Source organism: Channa argus, chromosome 12 (assembly GCF_033026475.1).
Source record: "Channa argus isolate prfri chromosome 12, Channa argus male v1.0, whole genome shotgun sequence".
Classification (NCBI taxonomy): domain Eukaryota; kingdom Metazoa; phylum Chordata; class Actinopteri; order Anabantiformes; family Channidae; genus Channa; species Channa argus.
The window spans coordinates 15587923-15615022 of record NC_090208.1 but is presented as its reverse complement, the minus strand read 5'-3'; the positions used below and the strand labels follow the sequence as shown (position 1 = coordinate 15615022).

The following is a 27100-nucleotide window of genomic DNA, read 5'->3' as shown; positions in this document are numbered from 1 at the left end:
AGCCTGCATCTCTGGTGGTATGGGGTTGCATTGGTGCCTATGGCAGGGGCAGCTTACACACCATCAATGCTGAAATGTAAATATAGGTTTTAGAGCAACATATGCTCCTAACCAACCCATCTAACCAACGTCTGTTTCAGGAAAGGCCTTGCATATTTCAGCAAGACAATGCTAGACCACATACTGCATCTATCACAAACACCATGGCTTTGCAGGTGAGGAGTCCGGGTGCTGAAATGACCTGCCTGCAGTCCAGACCTTTCACCAAAGAAAACATTTGGCACATCATAAACTGTTCAGGAGATTGAATCCTGAATCAGACAAGAATGGGACAACATTCATCTCCTAAACTCCAGCAAATGGTCTCTTCACTTCCCAGACATTTACAGCGAGTTGTTAAAAGCAGAGGGGATGCTGCACAATGGTAAAAATCACCCTGATCCAACGTATTTGAGAAGTGTTGCTGCTATCAAATTCAAGATGAGCTAATATTTTCCATGAAATGGTAAAATGTCTTAGTTTCAGCATCTGACATGCTGTTTATGACATATTGTGAATGAAATATGGGTTGATGAGATTTTCAAATCATTGCATTCTGTTTTGATTTACGTTTTACACATTTTCCCAACTTTTTTTGAAATGTGGTTATACATTAAACGTTAAAATGGACAGTTTAAATTATGCTACGAGATACACCCTGGACATGTCTTCAGTCTATCTCAGGGCCAACACAGAGACATACACAGACAGACAGCAATTCATCCTCACATTCACACCTAATGGCAATTTAGAGTCAAGTCTACTCAATCTACTCTACTCGCTTTTGGGAAAAATTTCAGTCACAGTTTTGCCATATAATGTCTAAATGTCAGCAGTATTATAACTTCTTACCTCAATCACACTAACAATAACTTTTGTTAAAGGCTATACAGAGAATTCATTCAATGATTGATGGTTACTGTACTTTTTTCAGTCATGGCCATGTCTGTTTGTGACGACACACTAATCTGTAACTTTGCCAAGTGTCGGACCAAGTTGAGCGGCTTCGCATGGGTCACAGCCTGCTCACATGTTTTCTGTGACCAGCATGGGTCTGGTGAGTTTAGTCGCTCTCCTGCCATCTGCCCGGCCTGCTCTTCTGCACTGTCTGGGAAGTTGGACATTGTGAGGACAGAGCTATCGCCATCTGAGGAGTACAAAGCCATGGTGCTGGCAGGTTTGCGACCAGACATAGTACTAGACATCAGTGCCCGTGCTTTGGCCTTCTGGAGCTATCAGGTTAAATGTCTTCCTGCCTTTATGTATGTGAACTATAGCTATGAATATACATGACAAACACAAATAATAACATAACAGAAACCTTAGATTGCGTGTCAGTTTACTTGCCTTATTTTTTATTATTAAACATAACGTAACTTGTCAGTCTCTGATGTACAGGTCCATCAGGAGCGTATGTACCAAGAGTACAGTTTGACACGGGCTGAGTCACAGCTGAAGCAGATGGAGAAGGTGCTGACTCAGCAGAACCATAGCAGAGAACTGGAGCTCACTGCAATGAGGGGAGAAATCACCTCCTTGAAAAAAGTAAACCACATATCTAGAGCACGATCCTAATACTCATGCAAATTATAAGACTGTCATAAAGTGTGAGAAGTATATTCTTTAGGTAAACAGCTTCAAAACAGTGTATAACCTGCTAAGAAGTACTGTTGCCATACTGTACATGTTGTGTACCTGAGATAAATGTGCACTGGACAGAGGTGACAGACTAGAGTACTGCATGTGTATGGTCATTATCTTTTACTCTTAGAACTTAGCTGATGAAAAAAGTAGAAATATGAATAATACAACTTTTTCATATATGTCTTCGTTTCGTAATAATAATCTATTAAAAACACATTAATTTGTTTTGATAATGTCAAAGATATTACTTAATTTCAGTTCACTTAAATCCTTTATTTTTTTATTGAAATCAATTTACCCAAACCATACTTTCCTTATTCCTTAAGGTGATGGAGGAGTATAAAAGGAAATACAGTGAAGTGTCTGAAAGACTGATGGAGAGGAACAGACAGTACCATAAACTAAAGGGACTGTATGACTCTCTGAGGCTCCGTAACATGGTGGTGGGTGTCGGGGAAAGAGACACACTGCCACAACCAGGACATCATGACTATAATACTGGTGAGAGCAACAAATTGGCTAATGTCATAGACTAATGTCTATACAAGCAGACAGACACTCTTGAAAATACAGATGATCACTGCACAGAAGAGAAATTAATATTTCACCATGAGAGCAAATTTACAATTAGTAATTTAACAAATGCTCTTATTTCAAGCAACTTACATATAAGTAGTAGACACAAGGAACAAATTTGGGCTTCAGTGTCTTGCCCAGGGACACTTCAACATGTGGCCAGGAGCCCCAAAAGTCAAACTAACCTAACTAGCTAAACTAATCTTGTGGTTCTGGGATGACTGCTCCACCAACTGATCTATGCTTTAGGTGGATTCAGATTTGCGGGAGTTTATGAATAATCAAGTTACCAATTGAGTCTTCATTATAAACTTTTAGAATGTTTAAAATTCCATCTTTATAAACAACGGAAACCAGTACTAAAAAAACAGGACAAAAATGTTTCAAACACAAGACATTGCTTTTTGCAGAAAAAAGACCAGACGCAAGCCTGGTCGGGTTCTATCAGGAAGGGCATCCAGAGTTGATATATTTAAAAAAAAAAAGAAAGAAACTGTGCCAAATCAACATAGCAATCAACAGACTAATGATCCGCTGTGCTGACCCTGAACTAATGGGATAAAAAAATTAATAGAATTCAGTACAGGTGAATGAGGCAAAAGGGTTTTCTCTCTGCCTGAGAATGTTGGGCTTTAAAAAACAAATATCAGTTGTCATGTCATGTTGTGTCCACACTGATTAATGAGAAAAGGAAGGAAGCACAGAGAAGAATGTTTATTGGCACAAAGGAAGACATGACAGTAGGTGTTCTGTTAAGAAGTGGTAATCAAAAAAAAAACAAAAAAAACAGTAGGAGTAATGAGGCAATTGTCTGTGTAAGGGAATTTTACTCTGTTTAACAATGAGGAACATCAATCACTCTCCTGTGCCAACCAGGGGTGGCTCGGCAGGCAACGCCCCAAAGAAGCCCACAGTTTCTCTCCATGGGCCATGATGGGGACAGTCAATTCTTCTCCTGCCTGGAGACTGACAGAGCAAAGACCTTCTTCCAGTTCAGCTCCCCCCCCAGAGAAAAGGGACTCCCCCTCATCAAGAAGCACTGAGAGGAACAGGCTTTCTAAAGAACTTTACCTTTCAACTACATCAGAGTTTCCTGGTTTAATACTAATTTAGTTGTAGTTTAACTTAAGTATATTTTTTGTAGTATTGTAGAACTGAATTTGAACCATATGTTTTTGGGTTTATAGGAAATATATTTGACTAAATATGGTACCTTATGAACTTGTATTCCTGTCTGTGTAGATTTTTTGTTTGTGTTACTAGTATAGTCAAAGTAAGTGCAATACAACAGACTTCCCTACCGCAAAGACTTCTTTGTAATGTTAATTGTTTGAGATTAATCAAAATGTTTAAACATCACATGCTGCTTGTCAAAAATGGAGATTAAAAAATAATGCAGTAAATAACACAAAAATGATTGTGTTTGGTAAAATAAGCCAAAGGGAAAAAAAAAAAAAAAAGTCAGAAGACAGAATACCAACCAGAGTACTGCAACTACATAGCCAATGTGCAGATGCTGTGTTTTGGTTGTGAATTAGCTTTTAGATCCATTGTGGGGCTACTGTAAATTTAAAAAGCAGTTTTTCATAAAAGTTACACTACTTTCTATATCATCATTTCTCTGGAGTAAACCAGATGTCAGAAAACCAGTTACTAGTTAGAACAGATTTTTACAACATATATAAAATATGTAATTACTGCATTTTGCTTTTGTAGGGTAGAATATAGGCCATTTCGCATTGTGGAAATAATTAAGGATCTTTCACTTTGATGTATAGTAGCTGTTTCAGTTTAAGGGTCCTTGTGTGCGTATTAGTTAACTTACACACAATCATAGTCTCCATCCATCCACGCCACTTAGCCAGGATCGCAGGCATGCTGGAACCGATTCCAGCTGGCATCTAGTGAGAGGTACACGCTGAAAATGTAGCCAGTTGATCATAGGGACACACACAGCCTGAAACTAAATACACTTACATGCACACCTACAAAAGATGTTCAGTCATCAAATAACCTAAATATACTTCAGGCTGTGGGGGGAACCAGACAAAAACCATGCAGGCCTGGGGAGAAGATGCAAACTATAAACAAGAAAGCCACAGCTGACAGGTCAAACCAGGAACCTTTTACCAGTGCTAATCTACTGCCATAGCTAAGTGAAAGGATGGAGCTGTTGCTATGTTACTATAATACCAGTGCATTTCCTACCGTCCTTCATTAACAAATCCAACCCCAAAAAGGCTTGTTCACAAATAAATGAAATAGCCCTGTGATAAATTTCAAATACATGGGGGGGTCCCCAGGTGAATATAAGACCCCTCCTGTAAACAACTATTTAAAGACACCATACAAACAAGATGTTCAGGATAAAGTTATAGGTCATACAACAAAAGAATACAAAAATGAGAACTTTATAAATATAAACAAACTGTCTCTCTGAAAGACAGTAACACGATGACCCCTATTTACATTATATATAAAAAAAAAAAAACAGGCAGAAAGTCTGAAATTTCCATACTTCCACATAAATGCACACTCTTTTTTAACATCCAGCATAAAAAAGGTTGTCTTCCATCTTGCTTGACTCATTCACTCTGGGGCTTGTAGCTGACAGAAGCAGCAATCTGACTTTGGATGTTTTGTTTCTTTCCATTGACGATGAGCAACAGAGGAGAGTCCACTCGTATACTTCGGAAGTCAAATGACTGTCAGTAAGAAGAAGGGGAGGGGGGGGGGAGAAAAAAAAAAAAGTCAGCCAAGGAGACAGACATTATTCAGTAAATGTTAGGCCACACGTATGAAACACTGACCTTATCTTTATGTGCGATACTGTGTCGCTTGACCTGAGGTTCAGGAATGGCTACAGTGTCTCCTATCAGGACGCCCCAACTGTCTGCTGTGTTATACACCATCACAACTATACATGTCTCCTCACTGTCCACCATGCCGAACGTACTGGGGGGATATTTCACACCACCATTTAAAAAAAAAAAAAAAAAAAAAAAAAAACTTTGTCCACCTCTACAACAAGACTAAAGAAGAATGAAGCAAACTGCATGTGGATAATCTAATAATAAAACAAGCTGCACTTACAAGGCCATGCGACCCTCAGAAGCCAGGCTGAACACCACCTTGCCCAGAGCAACCACCCCTGCATTGTGACCATGTGTGAGGGCCGAAAGATTTCGAGGCTCCAGGCTGCCGACACGGCCTGTGGGGGAGCGAAACTGAGGGGAGGAGCAGGGACCCAAAGCTGACGTGTTGAGGTTAGAAAGCATCGTCCGTAACCTTCGTGCTTTCACCTTCCCCTGAGGAGATAGAGAGACTGAAGTTTAGGAGGGAGCAGGAAGAGACAAGTCAGGCCTTTGCTGCCACCATGTGGTGAAACATGAAATCTTTAAACTAAGCTATAAAAACTGAAATATTACAATAAATAAAATTTGACATAAACTAGTCGTCACGAAGTAAAGCCAAAGTATAATTTACAAACACTTCATAGGACAAATTCCCTTTTGTTAACTAACATGAAGCCAATTACCTTTTGACTTACCCCCCATTTATATTGTGCAAGAGCATGATTTTCATAACCATAATTTAGTTAAACAGTTCTTTATGGCTTCCTGTAGAAATATCATTTTAAAAACATCATTTGAAGAGTTCATCTTGGGCTCTGATAAAAACAAAAATGTGATTAAAAGAACACAGTTAATGAAGTTAGTCATTAATAAATTATTGAGTTTTGTTCAGCCAAAAAGGACAAGCCACACCAGTCCTCAGATCTTTGTACTGCCCCCATCAGGTTCAAATCTTCCCTACAAAGTGGTTAACTTAACAACACCTACCTACCTCAACTCCCTCATCCAGGTCCACAATACCTCCCGCCTACTGCACTCTACCAAAGAATGGCATCTGGTGGTCCCATCACTACACAAAAGATTCCAAACTCTTCAGCTCATTGGTCCCACTATGGTAGAACAAGCTACCTAATGCTAACTGCACGCTCAGCAGCCTCACTCCCAATATTCACAAACCAGTTAAAAAATTTGCAGAATTCTTCTGCAAATTCTTCTGCATCTAAATCTTAAAAAGAAAATTCTATCTGTTACATCTTGCACTTGCTTCTTCATTTGTTTTCTCCTTCCTGATTTTTGTTTGCCTCATATCATACTTCTAATTTGCTTTGGAGAAAAGCATCTGCCAAATCACTAGATGGAAAGGTAATTATAGCATTGCTTGCAGAAGTGTCCCACCTTGTTCTGTATGAGTTCTATGATTTTCTCCAAATACTCCAGTAGCTGCTTTTCTCTCTCTGGGGGCTCCTGCCAGCTTGGGTCCAATGCCGCTGCTCGGCTGTAGCCACCAAGCGCAGACCCGAACATCTCCTCATACTGGAAAAGAGTTGCTCGGTTGAAATGCAGCTCTGGGTAACAAGAGGCAGCTCTGTCCACCTTCTCCTACAAAGGAAAATATTAGTGCCAAAATTGATTTTACCTGTACAAACATGTCCACCGCTTAGACGTGTCTGCGTTTATATGTACTTACAGATTGTGAATAAGCACTTAGAGCTTGTTGAGACAACTGTGGTTTTTGTCCACATGTGAAAAACAGGGACACATAGGCATTACCCAGAATATCTGTAAAAACAAAAATATAATTTTAGGACGCACATTATGTGGTAAAACTTGCCTCAAATAGAGTAAAACATATTTTTTCATCAACATAATATTTAATGCACATTGAGCTAGGAACAGTTCCCTCGATACAGATGGAAATAGACGCACAACCCATCTTCCATCCACATCTTCCTAAGCAACCAAACCCAGTACTCACACCAGGACGTTCCGTCTGTGATATCAAGCTGGACAGCTTGTCGAGCCATGTCCACGCTCTCCAGCACCTGCTTGCCATGTGCGTCCCCAGCAGCTGCTGGCAGCTGCCTCAGCACCATGGACAGGTTGCGTAGAGACACTTTGTTTTTGCTCTACAGTAAATGAAAATAAATCAGAGATGAAGCATAGCATTAGAAGAGTGTTCTGAGTACTTTTAGTATTCAGAAATGATCTGCAGGTTACTGTAAATGGACTGTGGACATTTCACATTTTATTACAAATCTTGCTATGGGATTGTCGGATTTTGGCTTTTGAGGTAAAGTCAAGACTGTATAATGGAAAATCTGACTTATCCTTTTCACTGCACCTGCTGCAAAGCTCCAGTGAAGCAGTTCTTGGCACCGATCAAGTCTCCTTTTTTCCAGTACTGCTCTCCTAACGTGTTCCAGCCTTCAACCAGACTGGGCTCCAGCTTCACAGCCCGGGAAAGACACTCTTCTGCTACTGTACTAAAGTCTGGAGCTACGTTCAGACACCTGCCCTTCTGCAGCAGAAACTCTACTTTGTGTTTATAATGTTCTGTGGCAAATCACAAATACAAGATAAATTAGAGAGCAAATTAGAGATCAAATTGCTGTTATGTAAATCCAACACTTACCTTCTTTCTCTTCCAGCCTTTTTAGAGTCTTCTCCAGTTGTTGTGCGACATCACTTTGTTTCCTTCCAGCTTCCTCAACATTGTGAGTCTCAAAGTAGCAATCTCTGAAATTATACAGTTCATCCACAAGCTCCTGCAATGGGAGGGTATGGAGAGGGAGGGGGGAGGTATGCATTTCTTTAAAAATATAGGTTACCTAATTGTAACAGCGTTCTAATTACAATAAAGCTTATTCCTGCTAGCTAAATTTGCCTGTGCTGAATTGGTTAAAATTAGGAGGACATTAAGATCTGTTTATTCAACATGACACATATTAATTTTATATCATATTGTGTGGTTCTTAAAAAATAACTGCAAATTTATTAATTTGAACAAAAGGTCTGTGATATGAACTGGTAGTGAAGTTTAAAAGAGGAGCTGAGCTTGTGCAAATAATTGGTGAGTTTGCTAATCTTTTCTGGTGCTTGAACCACATTTAGAACCAAATATCACCATATATGCCCCACTGTTGCTTTGATTTTGCTAACGTGCAATACTAGTTTATTCCTGTATCAGTTACACTTTTTAATAAGAAGTATTTGTAATGGATGGAGTGAATGGATGTGATTAGCTTGTCTTATTTCATGACAGTGTCTGTACATCTGTTCTTATCCTCTGCACTTACTCGCTTACTCTCTTTGTTTTCTGCTGGTTGTGATGGTTTTATTTGTGCCACTACTGCTCTATTTATAACCTTAAAACAACTGTCATATCTGGAAGAAATAACAGATTAATCTTAAGTGGCAGTTATTTGGAATAAACGATTTGCAGACGTGATGTTGGAAAAAAATAGCGTAACCTAGATTTGTACTAATGTCATTGTGCCCGTACTTGGTGCATGGAGCCTAATGGTAAACTGACAATGTCGTGATTCAGCAAGAAGTGGGTAGATGCAAGTTTAGACTGCATTTTTTTTTTTTTATTTATCTGTCGGTTTTGGTAATATTGAAGACCCTTTTTTACTAATTCAACAAGAAGAATGGGATGTATAAACCCGATACAATACTCAAAAATAAAGTGCAACCATATATCCATTCCTCAGTTGTTACAGCTTACTAGTTGTTATAGTAACAAGTCGTTCCAGTATCGTACAAGCGAAACCAAAAGCAACACAGGACCACTGCTGTATAACAAGGACATTAAACACTCGGTTGTTTAAAGACATTGTAACGGTACAGTATAACAGTCAGAATTTACCTTAATAATTTCCAGCTCGGTTTTGACTGCCACTGGCTCGCCACTCTTCTCGTCCTCCGCCATCTTTGGGTTTTGCAGCAACAGACTAACAGCGCAGCGAGAGGCGAAGCCGCTGTAGCGTTACAAAACGCCGCACGTTACAAAATAAGCAATAAATATGGGCATTTGCTCTTAACAGGACAGCAAATAGATGTGACAAATGTGAGAAGTTTCAGCACAGCGAAAACTGGCTTTTAAATTCAGTAACGCCGGAAGTTGGAATGGTCCATACCCAAAATGACTCCGACGACGAATCACTTTAAATATTAAGAATAGCGTTAAAGCTTTTATCGTGATGTGTTAGCGTCATAAAATTAATGATTTAATACAGACTAATAAAAGTATTATACGTTATTTAATACAGTTGATATAACAGGATTAATCATTCGTGAACAAAAAATGATTGAACACAGAGTTTTTCTATGAAGTTGCTGGTCCGACAGTCTTTCGCTGTGCACGATGCCGTTTTCGCTCCTTGCTCAGCGGTTAGTGTTCAACTTATTTTGCTAAAAGCAAGTTTGGCCGGTGTTGGTGTTTTTATTTTTGTTGAATCCAGCTCGTCATGTCGGACACTTGGAGCAACATTCAGGCGCACAAGAAGCAGTTGGACTCTCTGCGGGAGAGGCTGCAGCGACGACGAAAAGACCCAGCACAACTGTCCGCCGGTACGTTTAGACAAGGTAGCGGGTACCAGCAGGGCTGCAGATAACGATGTTTTTTGGAAAAATCGTGTTATTTATTTAGTCCGTGAAACATTAGATATACACGAGGCATGATTGAAGTTTTACTACTAATTGATAGCTGCAAAAGTTAGTCAAATAATCTTTTATTATCCCTGGAAAAATAATGAGCAACTAACGTTATTTTGTCTATTGATAAATTGACTTTTGGATTCAGGTCTAATAATTTGCTGTGGCGCTGCCTAACTGCAGGGAGTTGGTATTTATAGTAGAGGAAGACAAAACTTCAGTCTGTGGGTCACAACGCTCAACAACAGTACTGCAATGATCAAAATACAAACAAAACAATAAACCTCACCTGCAGAACTGTTCTACTATGTGTATTTTTCTTTTCATGTAGTTCTTCAACTTGACATGGTCACTAAAATTTCTCTTCATTTAAGACAACTTAATTTATAAATTAAGGAGGTTTTTTTTCTTGTATTTTTGTTCATTTATCTCTTTTGTCACAACTCTCTACTGAGCAGATGGCGGCAGCAGCACAGATGGTTCCACAGCCAGAAGTGACAGCCCAGCTCCATCAGCTCCATTCACCTGTCAGGAAGAAACAGAGAAGCCACCAGACCCTGAACTAGAGAAGAGGCTTTTGGGATATCTGTCTGATCTCAGTCTTTCTCTACCTATAGACTCCCTCGCCATCACAAATGAACTCAACAGTGTGAGTCTGTGCTTCTATATCATTTTTTTCCTATGTATTGCTGATGTTGTTTAATATTTTTTATTGTATCACATTAAATAAGTAATATTTGTTTGAAATTCATCATTTTCTCTTTATTTCTCACTCACAGTCTGAATTGGCTGTTAGTCATGGGTGCATCCAGAGCCTGCTGCTCAAATTCTCTGCTCAGGAGCTCATTGAAGTCCGGAAGCCCACCTCAGCCTGTTCTACTTCCTCCTCCACCTCCTCTTCTACAGTTGTGATAGCAGTGGATCATACAAAACTTTGGGCTATGATTGGGTCTGGGGCTGGAGCCCAAAGGACTGGAGTCAAGAGGAAAGCAGAAGACCAAACCCACAACAAAAGAGCTGCAGGCTTCACACCCTCGCTGCAGACCTCTGCTTCTCCCCCACACTCGTCCTCCACCTCTCTAACGTTGGCTTCCTCCTCACAGCTGGCAGGGCCATCAGCTTTAGGGAGTGGGGCTGACAAGAAGGGCAGGAGCAGTAAAAGCCAGTCGTCTCATGTAGACATGGAGATCGAGAGCCTCTTAAACCAACAGTCCACCAAGGAGCAGCAGAGCAAAAAGGTACTAAGGACAATTACTCTGAACAGGTTAATTCCCAACCCATTGAAAGAGCCAGGGTAGTAGTTATTGTTATTATAATCATTTAAATGTTATTTGTGCACAGGTGAGCAGAGAGATTCTCGAACTGCTGAACACAAGCACCGCCAAGGAGCAGTCGATCGTGGAAAAGTTCCGGTCTCGTGGACGAGCCCAGGTACAAGAGTTCTGTGACCATGGGACCAAAGAAGAATGTGTACGCTCTGGAGACACACCTCAGCCATGCACCAAGCTACACTTCCGGTCAGAACTTGCTTTTTTGCATATATTTATGTCACCCATTATTATGAAGTCTTTCTATTTATTATGTCACAGCAGATGTCTCAAATAGCACAGGTTGGATTTTGAATTGGTTTGGAAATGAAGAGAGGCACAGACCAAAAAAATTTGAAATAACAAAAATGTCATAGATTTTTTTTTCCACTATGATCCCGGCTGCATCAACAACAAATGCTGTCACTTATGTGAATGATGTACATGTAGTTATTTAAAATTGTACTTATTTTACATGGTTATCAAGTTAAAAAATATGGCAAATTATATAAAACACAGACAAATGTATTAATGTAAATAACTAAGGACTTATAAGGACTTCTATTGTCTTTGCTGTTGTAAGACAAGTTTCAATTTGACTAGATAGAAATCAAAAATGCAAACCAATAACGCAAAGTGTTTTTTCTCTAGCAGAAAAAAGCTGCTATAGAAAATTTGTAGTTTAGTTTTTCATTCTTTTTACAGTCATAACAATGGGGCAAACATAGATGTTGCTAGTTTTAATGGGGAATCTGTGGAAAAAGGTTGGTAAAGACTAAGAGACTTGACTGAGTTTTCTAAAAGGTAAATTTTCTTATTTTATCTTTAGTTTTTTTGTTTAAACTAATTTGGTGTAGTTTTAACCAAACCCGAAAGTTCTTCAGGGTTGCATTAATTAAATTGTGGTACCTAATGTCTTATTCAGTCGCATCATCAACAAGCACACTGATGAGAGCCTTGGCGATTGCTCCTTCCTCAACACATGTTTCCACATGGACACCTGCAAATATGTTCATTACGAGATCGACAGCCCTCCAGAAACTGAAGGGATTCTGCTGGGGCCTCAGGCTGGGACCACAGAGCTGGGCCTCCACGCTGGAGATACCGACAGCAACGTTGGCAAACTTTTCCCTTCACAGGTGAGGGAGTCAGAGAAAGAAGGAAAAGATAAGATGGGATAGGATAGCAAGAAACTGTGATATTTTTCTGACCAGCTATTAAAATCTCCAAGTCTGTGTTTTAATTCCCAGTGGATTTGCTGTGATATACGTTACTTGGATGTTGCCATTCTGGGTAAGTTTGCTGTGGTGATGGCTGATCCACCATGGGATATCCACATGGAGCTGCCCTATGGTACCCTGACGGACGACGAGATGAGAAAACTCCACATCCCCATGCTGCAGGATGATGGCTTCCTCTTCCTGTGGGTCACTGGCAGGTAACTAAAACAACCCTTAACAGGATGTGAGTCACTCCATAAGTTACATTATATCCCAGCAACACAGAGGAGACTGAGTGCTAGTGTGGTAAATTAGTGTGGTTTCTCTGTTTTTAGCCTGTTATGAAACAGATAACGAAAATGAACATCTAGTGGTTATAACATTGGTTAAGTTCTAAACACAACAAGTGGGCTTTTTTAGAATCGATAAGTTCGGCAGGTACTTTGTACTTTTGTACAATTCAGACAGTGCATGTTGAACTATATATTTTTTCCCTAGAAGATAACTGTTGTGAGATTTATTACATCTAAAATTATTTAGTAGAGCAGACAGTCTTCTAGTTCTGCATATTTATATTCTTATTAAAATAGCAATGAATTTATCTTTATATGCCCATACACTTATTGTTCATTTTACAGGGCTATGGAGCTGGGAAGAGAGTGTCTTAGTCTATGGGGGTAAGTCTTTCCTTCTGGGCAACATTATGTCATTTTGTTAGGAGAGCATTTGATTTAATATTTTTTAAATTAATCATTTCTTTTTTTATTTTTGCTTAATGCTATTCTTTTAGCTATGAACGTGTGGATGAAATAATTTGGGTGAAAACCAATCAGCTTCAAAGAATCATTCGCACCGGTCGGACGGGCCACTGGCTGAACCACGGGAAAGAGCATTGTCTGGTATGTTCACATGCCTATGTCCTTAGATATCATCATATTGTCTAAACTTTTAAATCGACCTCTGTGATCTAGATGGACCTGTAGCAGAGCTCCATGCTTGACCTGTTCATACTTGGAAGTTTAGGCTGTTCCATAGCTGGAATGTGTTTTGGAGGAAAATACTGAGCTGCTACTGCTTAAATTATGTGGCATGTGGTTGCGAATGTGTCTAAATTGTAAAACCCCATGTGATTTGTTTCTGTTTAGGTAGGTGTAAAGGGAAACCCTCAGGGATTCAACAGAGGTTTGGACTGTGATGTCATTGTGGCTGAGGTAAATGACAACTCCTTCAAATTTATCGTTGTACTAACGGCACTTAATTCCTGAGAATTTGCTTTCATTACATTTCACACACTCTCTGCCAGGTTCGATCCACCAGTCATAAACCAGATGAGATCTACGGTATGATAGAGAGGCTCTCGCCTGGTACCAGGAAGATTGAGCTGTTTGGTCGACCACATAACGTCCAACCCAACTGGTAACTTTTAGCTTCTGCTTTCATTTAAGGTGGCGCACTGTTCTACGTATTTTAAAATATATTAAAAGTCTAATTTTTTTTCTGTTTTTGCTTATCTATTAGGATTACTCTGGGAAACCAACTCGATGGCATTCATCTCTTGGATCCTGAGGTCGTGGCTCGGTTTAAGAAGCGATATCCAGATGGTGTCATCTCCAAACCCAAAACCATGCAGTGATGTCATCAGTTGCCACAGGTCTGGAGGTGTTTGTATATAGACTATCTTTTTTATTTTTTTTTTATATCAGTGATCTCATTTTTTAAATAAATATTCTTAACAAGATACATTGTCTGTGTCTTGGTTAAGAAATTATTAAAACTGCAGTGTGGATTACTTTTGGAGCGATGCTTTCGTTGATATTGTACATTACTGTGTGTGCGCATGTGCACTCTCATTTTTAATGCTGCAAAGCTTCACATTCACCATTAATAAAAACACGGGAGACATTTTTATGTACATTTTGTTGTTATTACATTAGTAAAGAATAAAGTAGAGTTGAATCACTGATTATTGGTTATGCAAAAAGACAAACATTTAACAAAGTTTAACATTTTAGCAAATTTTTCACAGTCATTTTGGATCAGCACTTTACATTCATATCTGTTCATAACAGGCAAATACAGAACCTCATTCGGGTTTGTGTAATGTCTAGACAGTTACATTATGAATACAACCAGGATTCTTCTTTTTATAAACATGAAAAAATTTGCCAAAAAGAGTAGAAGCCAAGCATGACTCACAAAATATGTAATAGAAATCCAAAAAAATGCTGAACATTAACAAACATCTAGGAAATCTGTGGTTAGACTCCTTCGTTCCTCCTGCTACATGTCAAAATGTCCCTAAGTTGCTCCCAGTGGGTCACACGGGCAGCTTGCATGGCAGCTGGCATTATTGGTGTGTGTGAGAGAGTGAGAATGAGAATGTGTGATGCGACATTTTAAGGCCTTTTGGATAAAAGCGCTATATAAACAGACCATTTACAGACCTGGCTTTGTGCATTTCTGCTAAGATTAGAGTCAATGCATTTCAGTGTTATAAAGTGGAATTAAACAGCTCACACTTTCATTTTCAACATTAGATTTAGAAATATTGAATCATGAAGTTTAGATACTCATCATACGTTGGTACTTCTTAATAATTAGCCACCCTAGCTTAACATGGGCCACAATATCATCACCAAAAAGGAGATTGTTTTCCCCAAAAGTTGTCAGAAAAGACATTTTAAAATCGGTAGAAAACAACAAAACAAAAAAATAATGCACTTGTGGTTAGTGAATGCTGTAAACAAGTCTCTTCTTTTACATCAGTACTGTGTCCATTTGGGCAGTGGCTCCACTCCATTTAGTCTTCTCGAAGACTAAAACCTGAGACTGAAAACCAAGTCTGTTTCAGTCAGTTTTTCCTGTCCCTTGTTGGATCTGAGTAGTCGTCAAGAGAAACGAGTGGTTAAAAGGCGACCTGTGGCTGACCACAACTAATTTGGATCACATCTAAAGGTGACAACAGACGCTCAGCTATCAGGTTTCCACATCTGGGACACAGGATCTGAGCACAAGTGGGAATCTGGTAACTTTCTGTCCTTTGCAGCCCTGGTGTCCTCCTCAGTAGGTGGCATCCACTGCGTTGATGTTGCTGTCCAGTTGATGTCTGAAAGACAGCCTGGCCTTGGAGGAGAAATAAATTTGCGAGCCCCGGCTGAGACTTCCTGTTCCTTCGCTTTCACTACCCCAGGATGTCGTGGAAGACAGCCGTGGCTTTGCCTCCTCTGTGGGAACTAAACAATAAAAGAGTAAACGACTTGTTTTTCTTCTACATTTGCTTTTGTTCAGTTTAGTTATTTCCCCTCACCTGCCTCTTGGGGGCACTGCCTGCTCTTGCAGCGCTCTTTGCTCCTTCTGTAGAATGGGAAACACTGCAGCATCTTTACACCCATGACAGATGTCTGTAGACAAAAGAGTGCAGCAACATCAGCATAAAGGCCAACATCAGCAGAAAACCAACGTTTGATGCGGTGTTAACAAAGAGCTAAAGTCCAACAGTAATGGATTTTCTTTAAAATATTATGAACTTTTCTCTGAACACTAACCTTTCCTACAGCTCACATCTTTATCTGCTTTAAAGCACTGTCTGAAGCCTGAGTGTCCACACCTGCTGACAGCTCCTTGTCTCTTCAACAGGTCACAGTTTAATAGAATTATAATCCTGCACTTCAGCGACATGATAGCCTAATGAAAGCTGACAACAGCACTGACAGCGGCATGGTTTCCCAGCAACCAGCCAATCGGTGGGTATTTACCGTGCCATCACCATCACTGTCATCACCCTGCACACCGTCTAATCCTGACAATGGACGTCAATTGGCTACAGCAGCCAGAGAAATTCATAAGCCCCCTACTGACAACTGAACACAGATTACACAGAGCGAGTCATGACTCATAGCCAAAGGGACATTTGAACTGAATTTGAACTGAAGTTTCAATTTAAACACTACATGAATTTACAGTATTTCTGAACTTTTGCCTCTCAGCCAGCATTTTTTCTTTACATTGCGCAGGTTAAAAGAAGGAAGACATTCGAGCAGAACTCAAATTGTAGCTGCTTTGCATTTGTTTGACAGTACTGCTCGACCTCAACCTTGATTTGTCCTTATGTGGGCCTGCAATAGATTTGCTCCTAAACAAACGCCCAATGTTTGCTTTATGCTGCAGGTACTTTAGATCTGATTCATTTAGCAGCATGTCTGACATATTCAGTTTCCCTGAGTAGTAAGATACAATCTGACAAATGCCAGAGCCAAGCTGTATTCACTCAGAGTTTAAAGAAAGGTATTTATCTTTGCATAAGCAGGTTAAGAAAAAGCAGAGGGAGGTTACAGGCTCAACAGTTTTGTTGTAAGTGTGCCAGCAGTTTTAAGTTACGGATGCAAAATAGCCAAACATTTACCTTTAATTGATCAAACATTAGCTGTCACCAGTAAACCACCAGGTCCATTGACGAATGCTTTTGGTTAAAAAAAAAAAAAAAAGACCAGCTACTTTGTCAGTAATAGTTAAACTATACACCAGAGCAGGGGTGTTTCCATTCTAGCAGAAATGACCCGCCTACCTGGCCGGTCTGTTAATCCTTTGAGCTCCATTGTTTGTTAATCACATATCTGATGGTAAACAGTAAACTGTGGTTGCGACATAAGCAGAACAGTGCTGGGCTAACATCTTTTCATTTTTTTTCACTGTTTTCGGCTGATTTCCTCCAGCTGTTTGACTCAGTCAGGCAGTATCACAGGGACGTGACAGCTCACACATACGCACACAGAGCTCACTGCACGCAAGCATCCAGTGAAAATCAGAATCTAATTTCACAGCCCCTCTATTTTGGACTAATTCACACGGAAGAGAAGAATCTCCCTCTTCTCCTCCTCTTCCTCTTAACCATCTAATGCACCTCTCTTTTCTGTTTCACTCAGGTGTGGCTGTGAAATCCTAACCCCTTTACAGACACAGTGAGTCCATTATGGTGAGGTCAATTAAGATTATCTCCCCGTTAGATGAGAACTCACAGTATAGCACATATTGTAAAGGTAGAAAGAACTTGGACAGTACAGAATGACCAGGCTTTTCCCCACCTAGGTTTATGGTTGCAGATTAGAAATGATTTGTGTATTAATAACTCACTCACACTTTTTCCCTATCAGAACCAGTGTGTATGTTAGTGCCAAGAAGCCCAATAATAAGCTGTGGTCAGTGGTGAGGAATTTTGGACCAAGATCATGATGGTTGTGGGGGGCTGGCAACAGCCTGGGAGACTGGAGGAGGAAAACAACCTTAGATGGAACATGCACACGAACTCAGAAAGTACATACACTACGCACACGCACTGCCCACAAAAAGAAAAAGTACAGGAAATGAAGTATGAAGACCAGAAGCATAGAAGATTAAACAAAACAACATTGAGGAATGCTAAAAGCAAGGCTGTAAAAATAAAGAAGTAAGTGGGCAGAAAGTGCAAAAATATGGCGAATACTGGTCTGAACTTGTGCCTTGACCTTTTTTACTTCAGATTTTCCTCTAACTGGAGCTGCCAGCCTTCAGGCAGCTGACATGACTGACATGCAGCCCGTCAGTAGTGCAGTTTTCTGTCTTCCATCAGTGCTGACCTAATCAGGCTGAATTGCACAATCTCATCAGTGAAACATTAGCAAGTGGCTTCTGGCTCATGATTTATCGCCTGTGCTGTGTACGTGTCGCAAGGTTTTCATCATGCTGAGTGCATGTTTGTCTGGGTGTGCTAACAGAGAAATTCAGTGACAATGTTAAGCTACTTCTATCTGTTTGTTTACTACAATGCCATTTGTTTCCATTTTTACTCATCAATGAAAGTTTTCTGTCATCAAACCTCCTCCCCAGTCCCCTCTGTCCACACTCACCTCCTTATCTGCTTTGTAAACAGTGTGAACACAAGCAGAGCATATACTCTGTGATTACAGTAACATGATAACTATCTTCCCACAGGTTTTCCAGTCTGTCCCCGAGGGTTTTATGAATAAAGTGCAGTCCTGTGTCACTACCCTCGGCACAAAGCCTCACACAGGACTGGAGCAGCTGGATGACGCATAGACTATGTAGAAGTGTGTTTGTCCATTAAAACCTGTATATAAAGTTTTATATATATATATATATATATGCTATTTTGTCCATTAGTAGCAGCTCGCATTGCAGCCAGTGCATAAAGCAGTTTTAATATGTTTGCAGCCCTTTAACATGTCACACAGATCAAATACCTGTAATAATGCAGGTGAAGTCAGTAGTTGAAAGCACTTTCATTTAATATTACGTTATACTGCTACCTCACTGCATTTTAAATGCAAATTTTGAACTTTTACTGCAGTACATTGAACACCTGCAGCAGTTTTACTGACCCAATTAAAATGCAGCTTTTATAATAATGCAGCAACAGTATGAATTAACTATTACGCAAAATAAGTTCTTCTACGTTTTATATTTAAAGACATATTTGCTTATGTTTTTGTGATACTACAGTGTGCAACGTGTCTACAGCACCTCTCCCCATTAAAATCTTCTTGTCCTTTTGGCCGTTCTCTTTCAAGGTTCCCCACAGCGAATCATGTGCCTCCATCTAACCCTATACTCTGGATCCACTTCTCTCACACCAACTAACTTCCTAATTCTTCCTAATTCTCACTTCCTAATGTCCTCTCTCTCTCTCCACATTAAAATGCATTTTTGAAAGAAAAAAAAACATTCCTGCAACTGCAACATTGTCTCTACAGCATTTCAAAGTTATATGGCAATGTTAACATGGTACTTGTATATGCACCCAAATTTAAGCCTTAATATCATAGTATGACTTCTGCTTGTGCACATTAATAAAACCCTGATAGAGACACTTTGACTCTATCTGTATATGGCGTCATTTTAAGTTGTTAATAAAACTTTATGTAATTGTATAACAAAAACAGACTGAAATAAAACTACCCAAATACTGGGCCTAACTTACAAGTGATGTTCGCTGTCATACACTTTTACTTGACCACTTTGGTCAAGTTTGTTCTGGCTCATAGAAACACATTTAATTTACATATTTATCAATGCAAAACGTATTTGTGAGGCAAAAAACGTAAATTTTTAACTTTTTAACCAATTATTTACTGCCTCTGATTTATTTTGTGAATGTGTGAACAGCTCGCGCACGGAGGTCGAGGCTTCTGTGCGCGCGCACGTGAAAGGCTGAGTGAAATGCTGCGCCAGACTCTTAATCTGAGCCCTCATCTCCTCTCTGTCTCTGTGAATTAATTATAGGTTTACTAGAGGCAGAGGTGAAATTCAATGTCTGCTTTTTTATTTGAACAGTGTTTTAAACATAATAAACTGTTGCTGAAACATGACTGTGTTAGTAATTAAACCAGAAGCACTGGACAGTTAATAAAAACAATAAGTGACTTATTCAGTCGTGCAGAATAAAGTTTGACAAGTGTTTATTCTAAACATCCTACTGACAGCAACCCTTATACACTTATACACAGTTGTTTTGATAAGAGGGACAGTGTCAAGTATTATCTTTATCTTGACCCTTTGTTTCACCAAATCAAATTTTGTAGAAATCCTAATCAGAAAGCACATATAACACGTATAAACATCCCCTACCTGATGGAGAACACTTGAAGTGGGCTGACAGAGTATAAAAGGTGGAATTTTTAAAATAAATTTCCGGCAACAACACGGTTGTTTTCACTTTGTCGTCTCGATAAAATGTGGTTCCCTGTGCGTCCTGGGATCGATGCCCGGTTCTGTGCGTCCTGGCGCGTCTCTCTGTGACAGTATGGAAAGGTTTCTGTGGCGCGGAGAGACTGAACTTTAAATAGCTAATCCCTGGAGCGTGGTGAGGGAGCGGACACGCCTGCTTTCTCCCTCCCTCCTTCCTTGCCTCCAGACTGCTCTCGCCATCTGAGCTCCTTTCCTCATTTGGTGCCCCTCTCCCACCACATCTACACGGTGACAGCAGGTTACTGTACCCACTTCCCCCTGCTTTGTTTTGCTTTTCTCTTCTCCACATATTTGCTGATAGAGGTAACAAAAAAATAAATTAAAAATGTATAAATAGCTTCTCTTCCTTGTAGCCTAAAAGTCAAGTCGTAATGGATCAGTGTCATATATAAACAAAATGAGCCTAATGTCTTAAATCATGAACCAACGAGGAGGGAATGACATTCTAACAATAGACTCATTTGTTCTTGTTTGCTGTCAAAGTGCATAAATCACAGATGAGATAATCTTTTCCTATTTGGATTCAGGTTAAGACCCTTTCTTTCCTTTGGCAACAGAATGGCTCCATCTCTGTTGCAGGTAGCATTGTTTTGTTTTTTTATCCAAAGCTACAGGAATACTAAAATTTTCTGAATATTCTGTTAATAGAAATATACTCCAGAGCATATGCGTCCTAAACTCACCGGGCAGTCTCCAGATATATTCAAATTCTTTATGATTCTTCTAAATTATATTTTTTGTCTTTCTTTTGTCTTGTAATTTCATAAAACTAAAACTTGAAGGGCTAGGTGGAGTCTCCTGGTACCACCAGCTTCATTCCCAAAAGTTACATATTGCAGCTTTAACTGTTTATTGACAGTTTGCTATTTTAATAGTCGGTTAAGTTGTCTAATTTCCAAAGAGACTAGCATATAGCTGTTTTGAAATTTTGAAACATATGATCGCATATTTCAAAATCGTGTTTATCTCCACTACATTTTTAATTTTACATTTTTAGTCACAGTCACTATTGATCAAGACCTACATGAAGCAGTTCAAATTTGTCCCGCATTTACCAGCTGCACCACAGGTGATGTTTGCACATCAATCTAGTGACCAGGGCATCATAACTGATATGGTGTCAAAGTGCATTTTCGCATCAGCATGTGGTGCAAAGTTTTGAGCTTCTCTGATTGGTCAGAGAAATGAGCCTCACTCGAAAGCCTTTGGAAGTGAATTAAAAAAAAAACAATCTCTGCACTGCTGTCATTGCTGTTCGATGCACATTGAGATAAACTGTGGGACATATTTCTACTAAAAATATATAGTTGCTTTAAATAAATTTCGAGTACAAACATTAAGTACAATGAATTGAAATATTTCTTTATTTAAAACATTAAGTTTCAGTGGTATGTACATGATTTGAGTACTTGTACTTTTGCACTTTTTAAAATTCAGGGCATAGTGAAATGTTTGCATGATGGGTACACTAAAGACAGAGGGTTGAGATGAAGGATAGCCATGTACTTCACCTGAAGTCACATAAAATCCACAAACAAACTTCCATGTGACCTTGATGCCTATTTATTGTTTAATTCCAAAAACGTAAATGTTACATGTGTGTTTGGATCCAAAACACATGAGATATGTGAGAGAGTGGTGCTGAGCTATGAGAAAAAGGGAGACCTACAGCCGTAGAGGAAATCCTTACCTATCCTCATCTATCCTGTTAGATTGACACGGTTTTAGTGTGAAGTGGATCAAACCTACTGGGAAGAATTAACAAGCAAGACGGTGGACGCTCATTTTCTGCCTCCCCCTGTTTCTCTCCCTTTTTCCTATAACTAAGACTCACCTTTTCTGAACACGTCGCAATCAGAAACACTAATACAAAAACAAACACACTCACAGTCTAATGACAGAAACCCACATCTGGATCAGCTCTAACATGTTATCACCTGTTTCTTGGCTCATGTTGCCTGTATTTCACAGAAACCTGTTCAGCATAGTGAGAGCCGCACAGCGTTACAGAAGGCATAAACATAACTTACTTAGTAGAACTATGTTTTCGAAGAACAGAGGTGTGGCCACATGTTGCTTCCTTGTCACATGTATAAATGAGTCACTTACTGTAGCTGGTTGTAGCCTGCTGGTTGAGATTCTTTCAACTTTAGATCTATATGAAATGGACAGTACGTGTGAGCACAAGCTGCTTTGAAATGCCCCAGACTGACTCACTGTTGGGATAGATTATACTGAAGTCGCACCCAAAAACCAGATTTCCAATGAGACACTAAGTCAGCTCCATGTGGACGTGAGCCATCACAGAGCGTGTGTCATGTTTTCAAGAGGCACAACCTGCAAAATAAACTAAACCCTGGATTTGTAGATGGTTCTGAACAACTATCCGCTCTATAAAGACAGATATAGAGATTCATTCTTGGCCAAGTAGATGGTTTATTGCTGTTTATTAGCTTTCTGGCCTGTGTTTAAGGCTTATTGAGGGCGGTTCACTGGTTGCAGGGATTTGTCCTGGTGGAAATTTACCCAGAGGAGTTCTCAGAGTGAGCCTGCTGGACAGAAATCACCCAGGAAACAGCTTGTGTAGCAGCAGGCACATTTTTAAAGCTGGTCTTCTGATGCCAACTGCAACAGGGACAAACCCATGAGTAGATGAGACATTTTCACGTTCGGTTCATATGCATGATATTGTAAACATTGCACAATATCATGTATTAGTTGAGGGTGGATATTAACAGGTTGCAACCAGATCAGGGTGACAGCCCCAATCAGTCCAACAATAGTCATAATACAAATAATGAGTTATTGTGACTGGTTTGATAGGACAAAAGCAAATGACTCACAAACACTTTTCTATCTTCCCAAACCACACGGATAATTAGAATTAGGTTTTGTTTTAATTCACAGTCACTTAACTGCTCCACATCTAAATGTGAAACCTAAGTGCAGTTTGTCACATCAGACCAGTGCTGGTATTTCTGCAAGTCCTGAACTTTGTGGTGAAAGGAACGATATAAATCAAAATTTAATTGCAATGGAAGCATAAGCCAAAACTTTATGATTTTTATTTGCAATATATCAGTGTTATATAAATTTAACTGTTATGTGGCTGCTGGAAATTCTGTGCTGTCTGTGTGACTGTCCAATGTCACTCATAAAGACGTCCACACTCACGTGATCAGATTTACAGCAGTTGATGTGGGTGAAAGACAAGCATACTTTGGAGGGACGTCTCTAATTTCATACTCACTGTACGAGTGATTAATAGCAGGGCAGCAGCCCCACCTTGCAGTAGTTTTATTGAGTTAAACATTCATCTAATGGCATCGGAATTATGAATCGTCAATTACGTGTGTGCATGAAAGAAACAGCACTTTTCTGTTTGTGCAACAAATTCCAAACCTTCACAAAAAGTCAAACAGTCCCACTGCAGAGTCACCTCCATGCATACACACTCATTCCTCTCCTTGTAAGGTGTCCAGCCAGGCTGCTGGTGGTCCAAATATGAGTACGAGGCAACACAGTAGCTCTATGTGAGCTTGCAAGGGGCTCAGATATCAGGAGCTGAACCACTCCCACTGTCCCGTTGCTCTCAAGTGCCGTCCTGATATCAGATGCTTTCAGCTGGGGTTGAAGGGGACTGACTGGGTGATGGGGGAAAACAGCAAATCGTTACCTTTTTGACTCTCTGGTAATTTAATCTCACAGTGGTGTTACTCCACACAAGGTACCAGAATAGCAGGACTGGGAACATGCCGGAATGAAGAAAAACACTGTCTTGTCAGTCACTGTGACTAACTTTCAGTTTGTGTCTGTGTGTGTGCGCGTGTGTGTATTATTGGGAATTTTGTTTTACTTATTGTTCTGTTGTGAAATAATGCTTCATTCAACCAAGGGTTGCAAACAGCTTTTCCCATCCAACCTTTTCACATTGTATTTAGACAGTTCCTATATACAAGTATTATGAAAAACATCTTCAAAATTATAAAGTTTTTTTCTGTAGCTAGTATATTTTTACTCAGGTGTTATTATCATACCACAACTTATATTTGACTTAGGACCTCACTGATTAAGGATGATTTTTTGTCACTTGATGTATTGCATCCAAAAAAAGGTGAGTTATTCATGCAGTGTACATGAGTTTATGAGTTACAGATCCATATTGTATGTGCAGTTGCACACCCATCTAATGACTTCTAAATCCAGGTTAATTTGATTTTAAATGACTTCAGTGCCTTAGAGGCAAATGTATTAATAACTTCTTGACGCTGAAGTGATTTTTAAAAATGTTCTTCCACCTAAATTTTGTGTCAGAAGACTAAAAAAAAATAAATGCTAATATGTTAGGTTACTGTTGGTGCCTATATATTTAATAGTAATGGAAAAAAACTGTGTAAACAAATGGAGACTATGACATTGCTGGATCAAACCGGTCTAGTCGTCTTTGTGCGTGTTTACTACTCCCCACCCCAAGTCCCTGTTTTCCTCTCCAGGCCCTTCCCTTAGACCTCCAGACATTCCCACAACCAGGGTTTGTTGAATTTCGGTTGATGTTGTAGAGCCACAACCAGGGCTGACTGGCTGGGGGTGCTTATGGCTGGTTTTGTCAACTGTCACCCTCCTTCTCCCCCCATACACTATGTCACTCATCTCATGCTCCCCAAGCCCACCCTGTCTTTACACAAGCATGAGACATTCTGTACATCTGCTGTACTCAGTGGTTACATTAATCCTAAAGTGCAGGGGGGAAGGAGCCTAATCATGGTTGTATCCTACATACCACAAATGGGTCAAGGTACGTAGTAAATCAGCATTCGTAAGTCACAGAGCAGCAGGTTTGTTTCCCTGCATACCTTTTCAGTGCCTCTAATTTAATCATACAAAACAGATAGTAGGGAGCAGGAAGGCTGTCTACTTAGTTTAAATGGGTTAAATTAAATTAGCTGTAAAATAAGAAACCAGTACAAATATTAGTTTAATGCTTTCATTCCATAACCTTTAAACAGGTTTAAACAGGTAAACGTGCAGATACTGAACTCTGCCTTTAAATAATCTTAATATTTCTAACAAAATGTATTCTTCCCCCTTTTCTGTCAATTTTAACTATTTTTTGTGTGAGAAAATAAACCTTAGTTGACTTATTTATAGTCCATAGATTTTTGCTTGTCTGTCTACTGCCACAACTTATTTTGAAATCATTACAACTTAAATTACAACTTAGAGCCATTAAATCATGCAGTATTACGTTGGCTTAACTGAACCTAATGGCATTTAAAGCTGCGTTAAGCTAGTTGCCATAAACAACAAGTTGAAATTGTGCTTTTTTTCTTCTCCACCGTGACTGGATTTAACTCTTGCCTTTTTGGTTTGTGAATAAACAAAGACAACTACAAACATTTTCTTAATCATAACAGTTTTGACTAGCACCCCTGCTTTAGCTGTCTACTTTTGACCAAAACTGTAGACTCCATACTAACCTTAAATCCTGCAGCTCCGTGCAGACTGGATTTACAACTTAATTTCAAGACTGCAATACTTTCTCTAGCTCATTTTACACATATGCTGCAATTTAAGTAACAATGCGAATAAAAACTAAAAAAAAGTGACATAATGTCTTCTTGGTGATGTTTGGTCTGAATTTTATCAATGATGTTTAGGATTTTATGATTGTAGCTGTTTAAACTGCAGTATTTACTATACATCTAACAATAAATGTTGATTAAAATGCCCCAGAAAGATGTTTAAACTATTAGAAAGATCAATAAAAAAGGAAGATGTCAAGTTAAAGATTGATGTTAGGTCCTTGCAGACCTGCTGTATGTGCCTGGCAGTCTATTTTGTGGCTAGATTTAGGTCATTCACAGTGTGGGTGACATAATTATTGGGTGGCGGACACTGCTGAGTTATCAGCTACGTGTCTGAGTTGACATTTGATTTTGGTCATCGGTTACAGCATGACTGTTGCTTTTAAATAAGGCTGTGGTTGTGAGTATTCTGCACAGTTTTCAAAACAGATAAGAAAGTGGAAGAGGAGCACAGACACAGTGTGTGGGAGCTGGTTGATTTACGATAATATAATTAACCTCTTTGCTCAATGATTTGTACGCTTGTCTCCCAACTCTGCTGAAATGTAATTCTGGTCCATACTGGCCAGTTCTGCTTCTTTGTCCCGTGTTAAAGCAGGGAGGAGGGGCTCATTGTAGGGACAGGGGCACATTTCTAAATAATGGCCTCACTCCATGGTCTAAATGAGTGCACAAGGCGTATATAACAGAGGAATTCTTAGCTCAACAACAATCTTTTTAATTAATCAATTGAATTCTTTCTTTTTTCCACAACTTCTCTCTGAGGTTTAAGTCTGTGTCATCATTGTTTGTCCACCACACCATCAAAAAGCACTTCATTTGCTTCTCTGGATTCTTTCAGTTTGGCTGTGATTTGCATGAGAAGTGGCTGAGAACGGGCCCCCTTCCCATTTCCCTCCCTTTGTCCGACCGTTCTTTTATTCCAGATTCGTCTTGCTTATGCTCCTTCCTCGCTTTGTGTTGTACATTATATAAGAGAGCTGCATAACCCTGGACAATCATTTAGCTTAGATTATCACAGTCTTGGGCACAGGCCCCTATTTATCCACAAATAATTCACCCTCCCTGTCCAGGACATTTGTGAACACAGAAACAGAATGTGAATAATGTGCAACACAATGGTGTAATGTTTAAAAGTACACACAGAAGCTGATTGGCCAGGTTCTTCTCTCAAATGTGGAACCATTGGTGTTTTAGCCAATATGGAAATATGTAACATTACAAAATGTCTTCTTATGCTGTTTTGTGTGTGTGTGTGTGTGTGTGTATTGCTATTTGTTTCCTGGGCCATGTATGTGTCCGTGATAAAGTAATAATCTAATATTAAAGACACAACTGTCATTCACCTGGCTGCACACACAGATCTCATTCTGGTTGTGGCTCTTAAAGTGTTCTGCAGACATTATTAATGAAGCCACTGAAGCATGTCTAAATGTATTTATGTGTACAGCCAAGGAGGCTTTGAACCATGCAGCTTT

The 27100-nt window shown here is 39.5% G+C and overlaps 3 protein-coding genes and 1 long non-coding RNA gene across 6 annotated transcripts; 2 read left to right on the top strand and 2 right to left on the bottom strand.

The window, feature by feature from the left end:
* Nucleotides 1–886: 886 nt before the first annotated feature.
* Nucleotides 887–3302, top strand: LOC137137373 (E3 ubiquitin-protein ligase CCNB1IP1). Its single transcript, XM_067523566.1, has 4 exons — nt 887–1278; nt 1438–1584; nt 2010–2184; nt 3136–3302. Exons 1-4 carry the CDS (start codon nt 952–954, stop codon nt 3300–3302), a joined length of 816 nt encoding a protein of 271 aa, XP_067379667.1. The 5' UTR covers nt 887–951.
* ttc5 (tetratricopeptide repeat domain 5) lies at nt 2959–9258 on the bottom strand. 2 transcript variants are annotated; one of them, XM_067523564.1, is made up of 9 exons: nt 8983–9256; nt 7747–7879; nt 7456–7667; nt 7090–7240; nt 6802–6893; nt 6510–6713; nt 5353–5567; nt 5070–5214; nt 2959–4964 (listed from the first exon to the last, which is right to left on the bottom strand). In XM_067523564.1, the coding sequence occupies exons 1-9, from the start codon at nt 9043–9045 to the stop codon at nt 4845–4847; spliced, it is 1335 nt and encodes a 444-aa protein (XP_067379665.1). In that variant the 5' UTR covers nt 9046–9256; the 3' UTR covers nt 2959–4844. The 2 variants fall into 2 exon arrangements, with proteins under 2 accessions (XP_067379665.1, XP_067379666.1); XM_067523565.1 differs by lacking the exon at nt 5070–5214 and having other exon boundaries at nt 8983–9258.
* A 189-nt stretch (nt 9259–9447) lies between these two features.
* mettl3 (methyltransferase like 3) lies at nt 9448–16025 on the top strand. 2 transcript variants are annotated; one of them, XM_067523563.1, is made up of 12 exons: nt 9448–9686; nt 10229–10419; nt 10550–11008; nt 11112–11287; nt 12003–12216; nt 12328–12515; nt 12936–12974; nt 13088–13196; nt 13443–13508; nt 13601–13713; nt 13816–13948; nt 15934–16025. In XM_067523563.1, exons 1-11 carry the CDS (start codon nt 9584–9586, stop codon nt 13928–13930), a joined length of 1773 nt encoding a protein of 590 aa, XP_067379664.1. In that variant the 5' UTR covers nt 9448–9583; the 3' UTR covers nt 13931–13948; nt 15934–16025. The 2 variants fall into 2 exon arrangements, with proteins under 2 accessions (XP_067379664.1, XP_067379663.1); XM_067523562.1 differs by lacking the exon at nt 15934–16025 and having other exon boundaries at nt 13816–14071.
* Nucleotides 15515–19911, bottom strand: LOC137137374 (uncharacterized). Its single transcript, XR_010915714.1, has 3 exons — nt 16700–19911; nt 15609–15698; nt 15515–15530 (listed from the first exon to the last, which is right to left on the bottom strand). It is a non-coding gene; the product is annotated as an uncharacterized lncRNA (long non-coding RNA).
* Nucleotides 19912–27100: the final 7189 nt, after the last annotated feature.

Excerpts from the sequence above, each read along its gene's own strand:
- ttc5 (XM_067523564.1), bottom strand. The coding sequence starts at position 9,045 with ATGGCGGAGGACGAGAAGAGTGGCGAGCCAGTGGCAGTCAAAACCGAG. Across the intron at positions 7,241-7,455 it reads TCACTGGAGCTTTGCAGCAG|AGCAAAAACAAAGTGTCTCT; the intron begins GTGCAGTGAAAA and ends CATTTACTGTAG. Across the intron at positions 5,215-5,352 it reads TCTGAGGGTCGCATGGCCTT|TACGTTCGGCATGGTGGACA; the intron begins GTAAGTGCAGCT and ends ATATCCCCCCAG.
- LOC137137373 (XM_067523566.1), top strand. The coding sequence starts at position 952 with ATGGTTACTGTACTTTTTTCAGTCATGGCCATGTCTGTTTGTGACGAC. Across the intron at positions 1,279-1,437 it reads TGGCCTTCTGGAGCTATCAG|GTCCATCAGGAGCGTATGTA; the intron begins GTTAAATGTCTT and ends TCTGATGTACAG. Across the intron at positions 2,185-3,135 it reads ACATCATGACTATAATACTG|GGGTGGCTCGGCAGGCAACG; the intron begins GTGAGAGCAACA and ends TGTGCCAACCAG.
- mettl3 (XM_067523563.1), top strand. The coding sequence starts at position 9,584 with ATGTCGGACACTTGGAGCAACATTCAGGCGCACAAGAAGCAGTTGGAC. Across the intron at positions 9,687-10,228 it reads CCCAGCACAACTGTCCGCCG|ATGGCGGCAGCAGCACAGAT; the intron begins GTACGTTTAGAC and ends TCTACTGAGCAG. Across the intron at positions 13,714-13,815 it reads CATAACGTCCAACCCAACTG|GATTACTCTGGGAAACCAAC; the intron begins GTAACTTTTAGC and ends CTTATCTATTAG.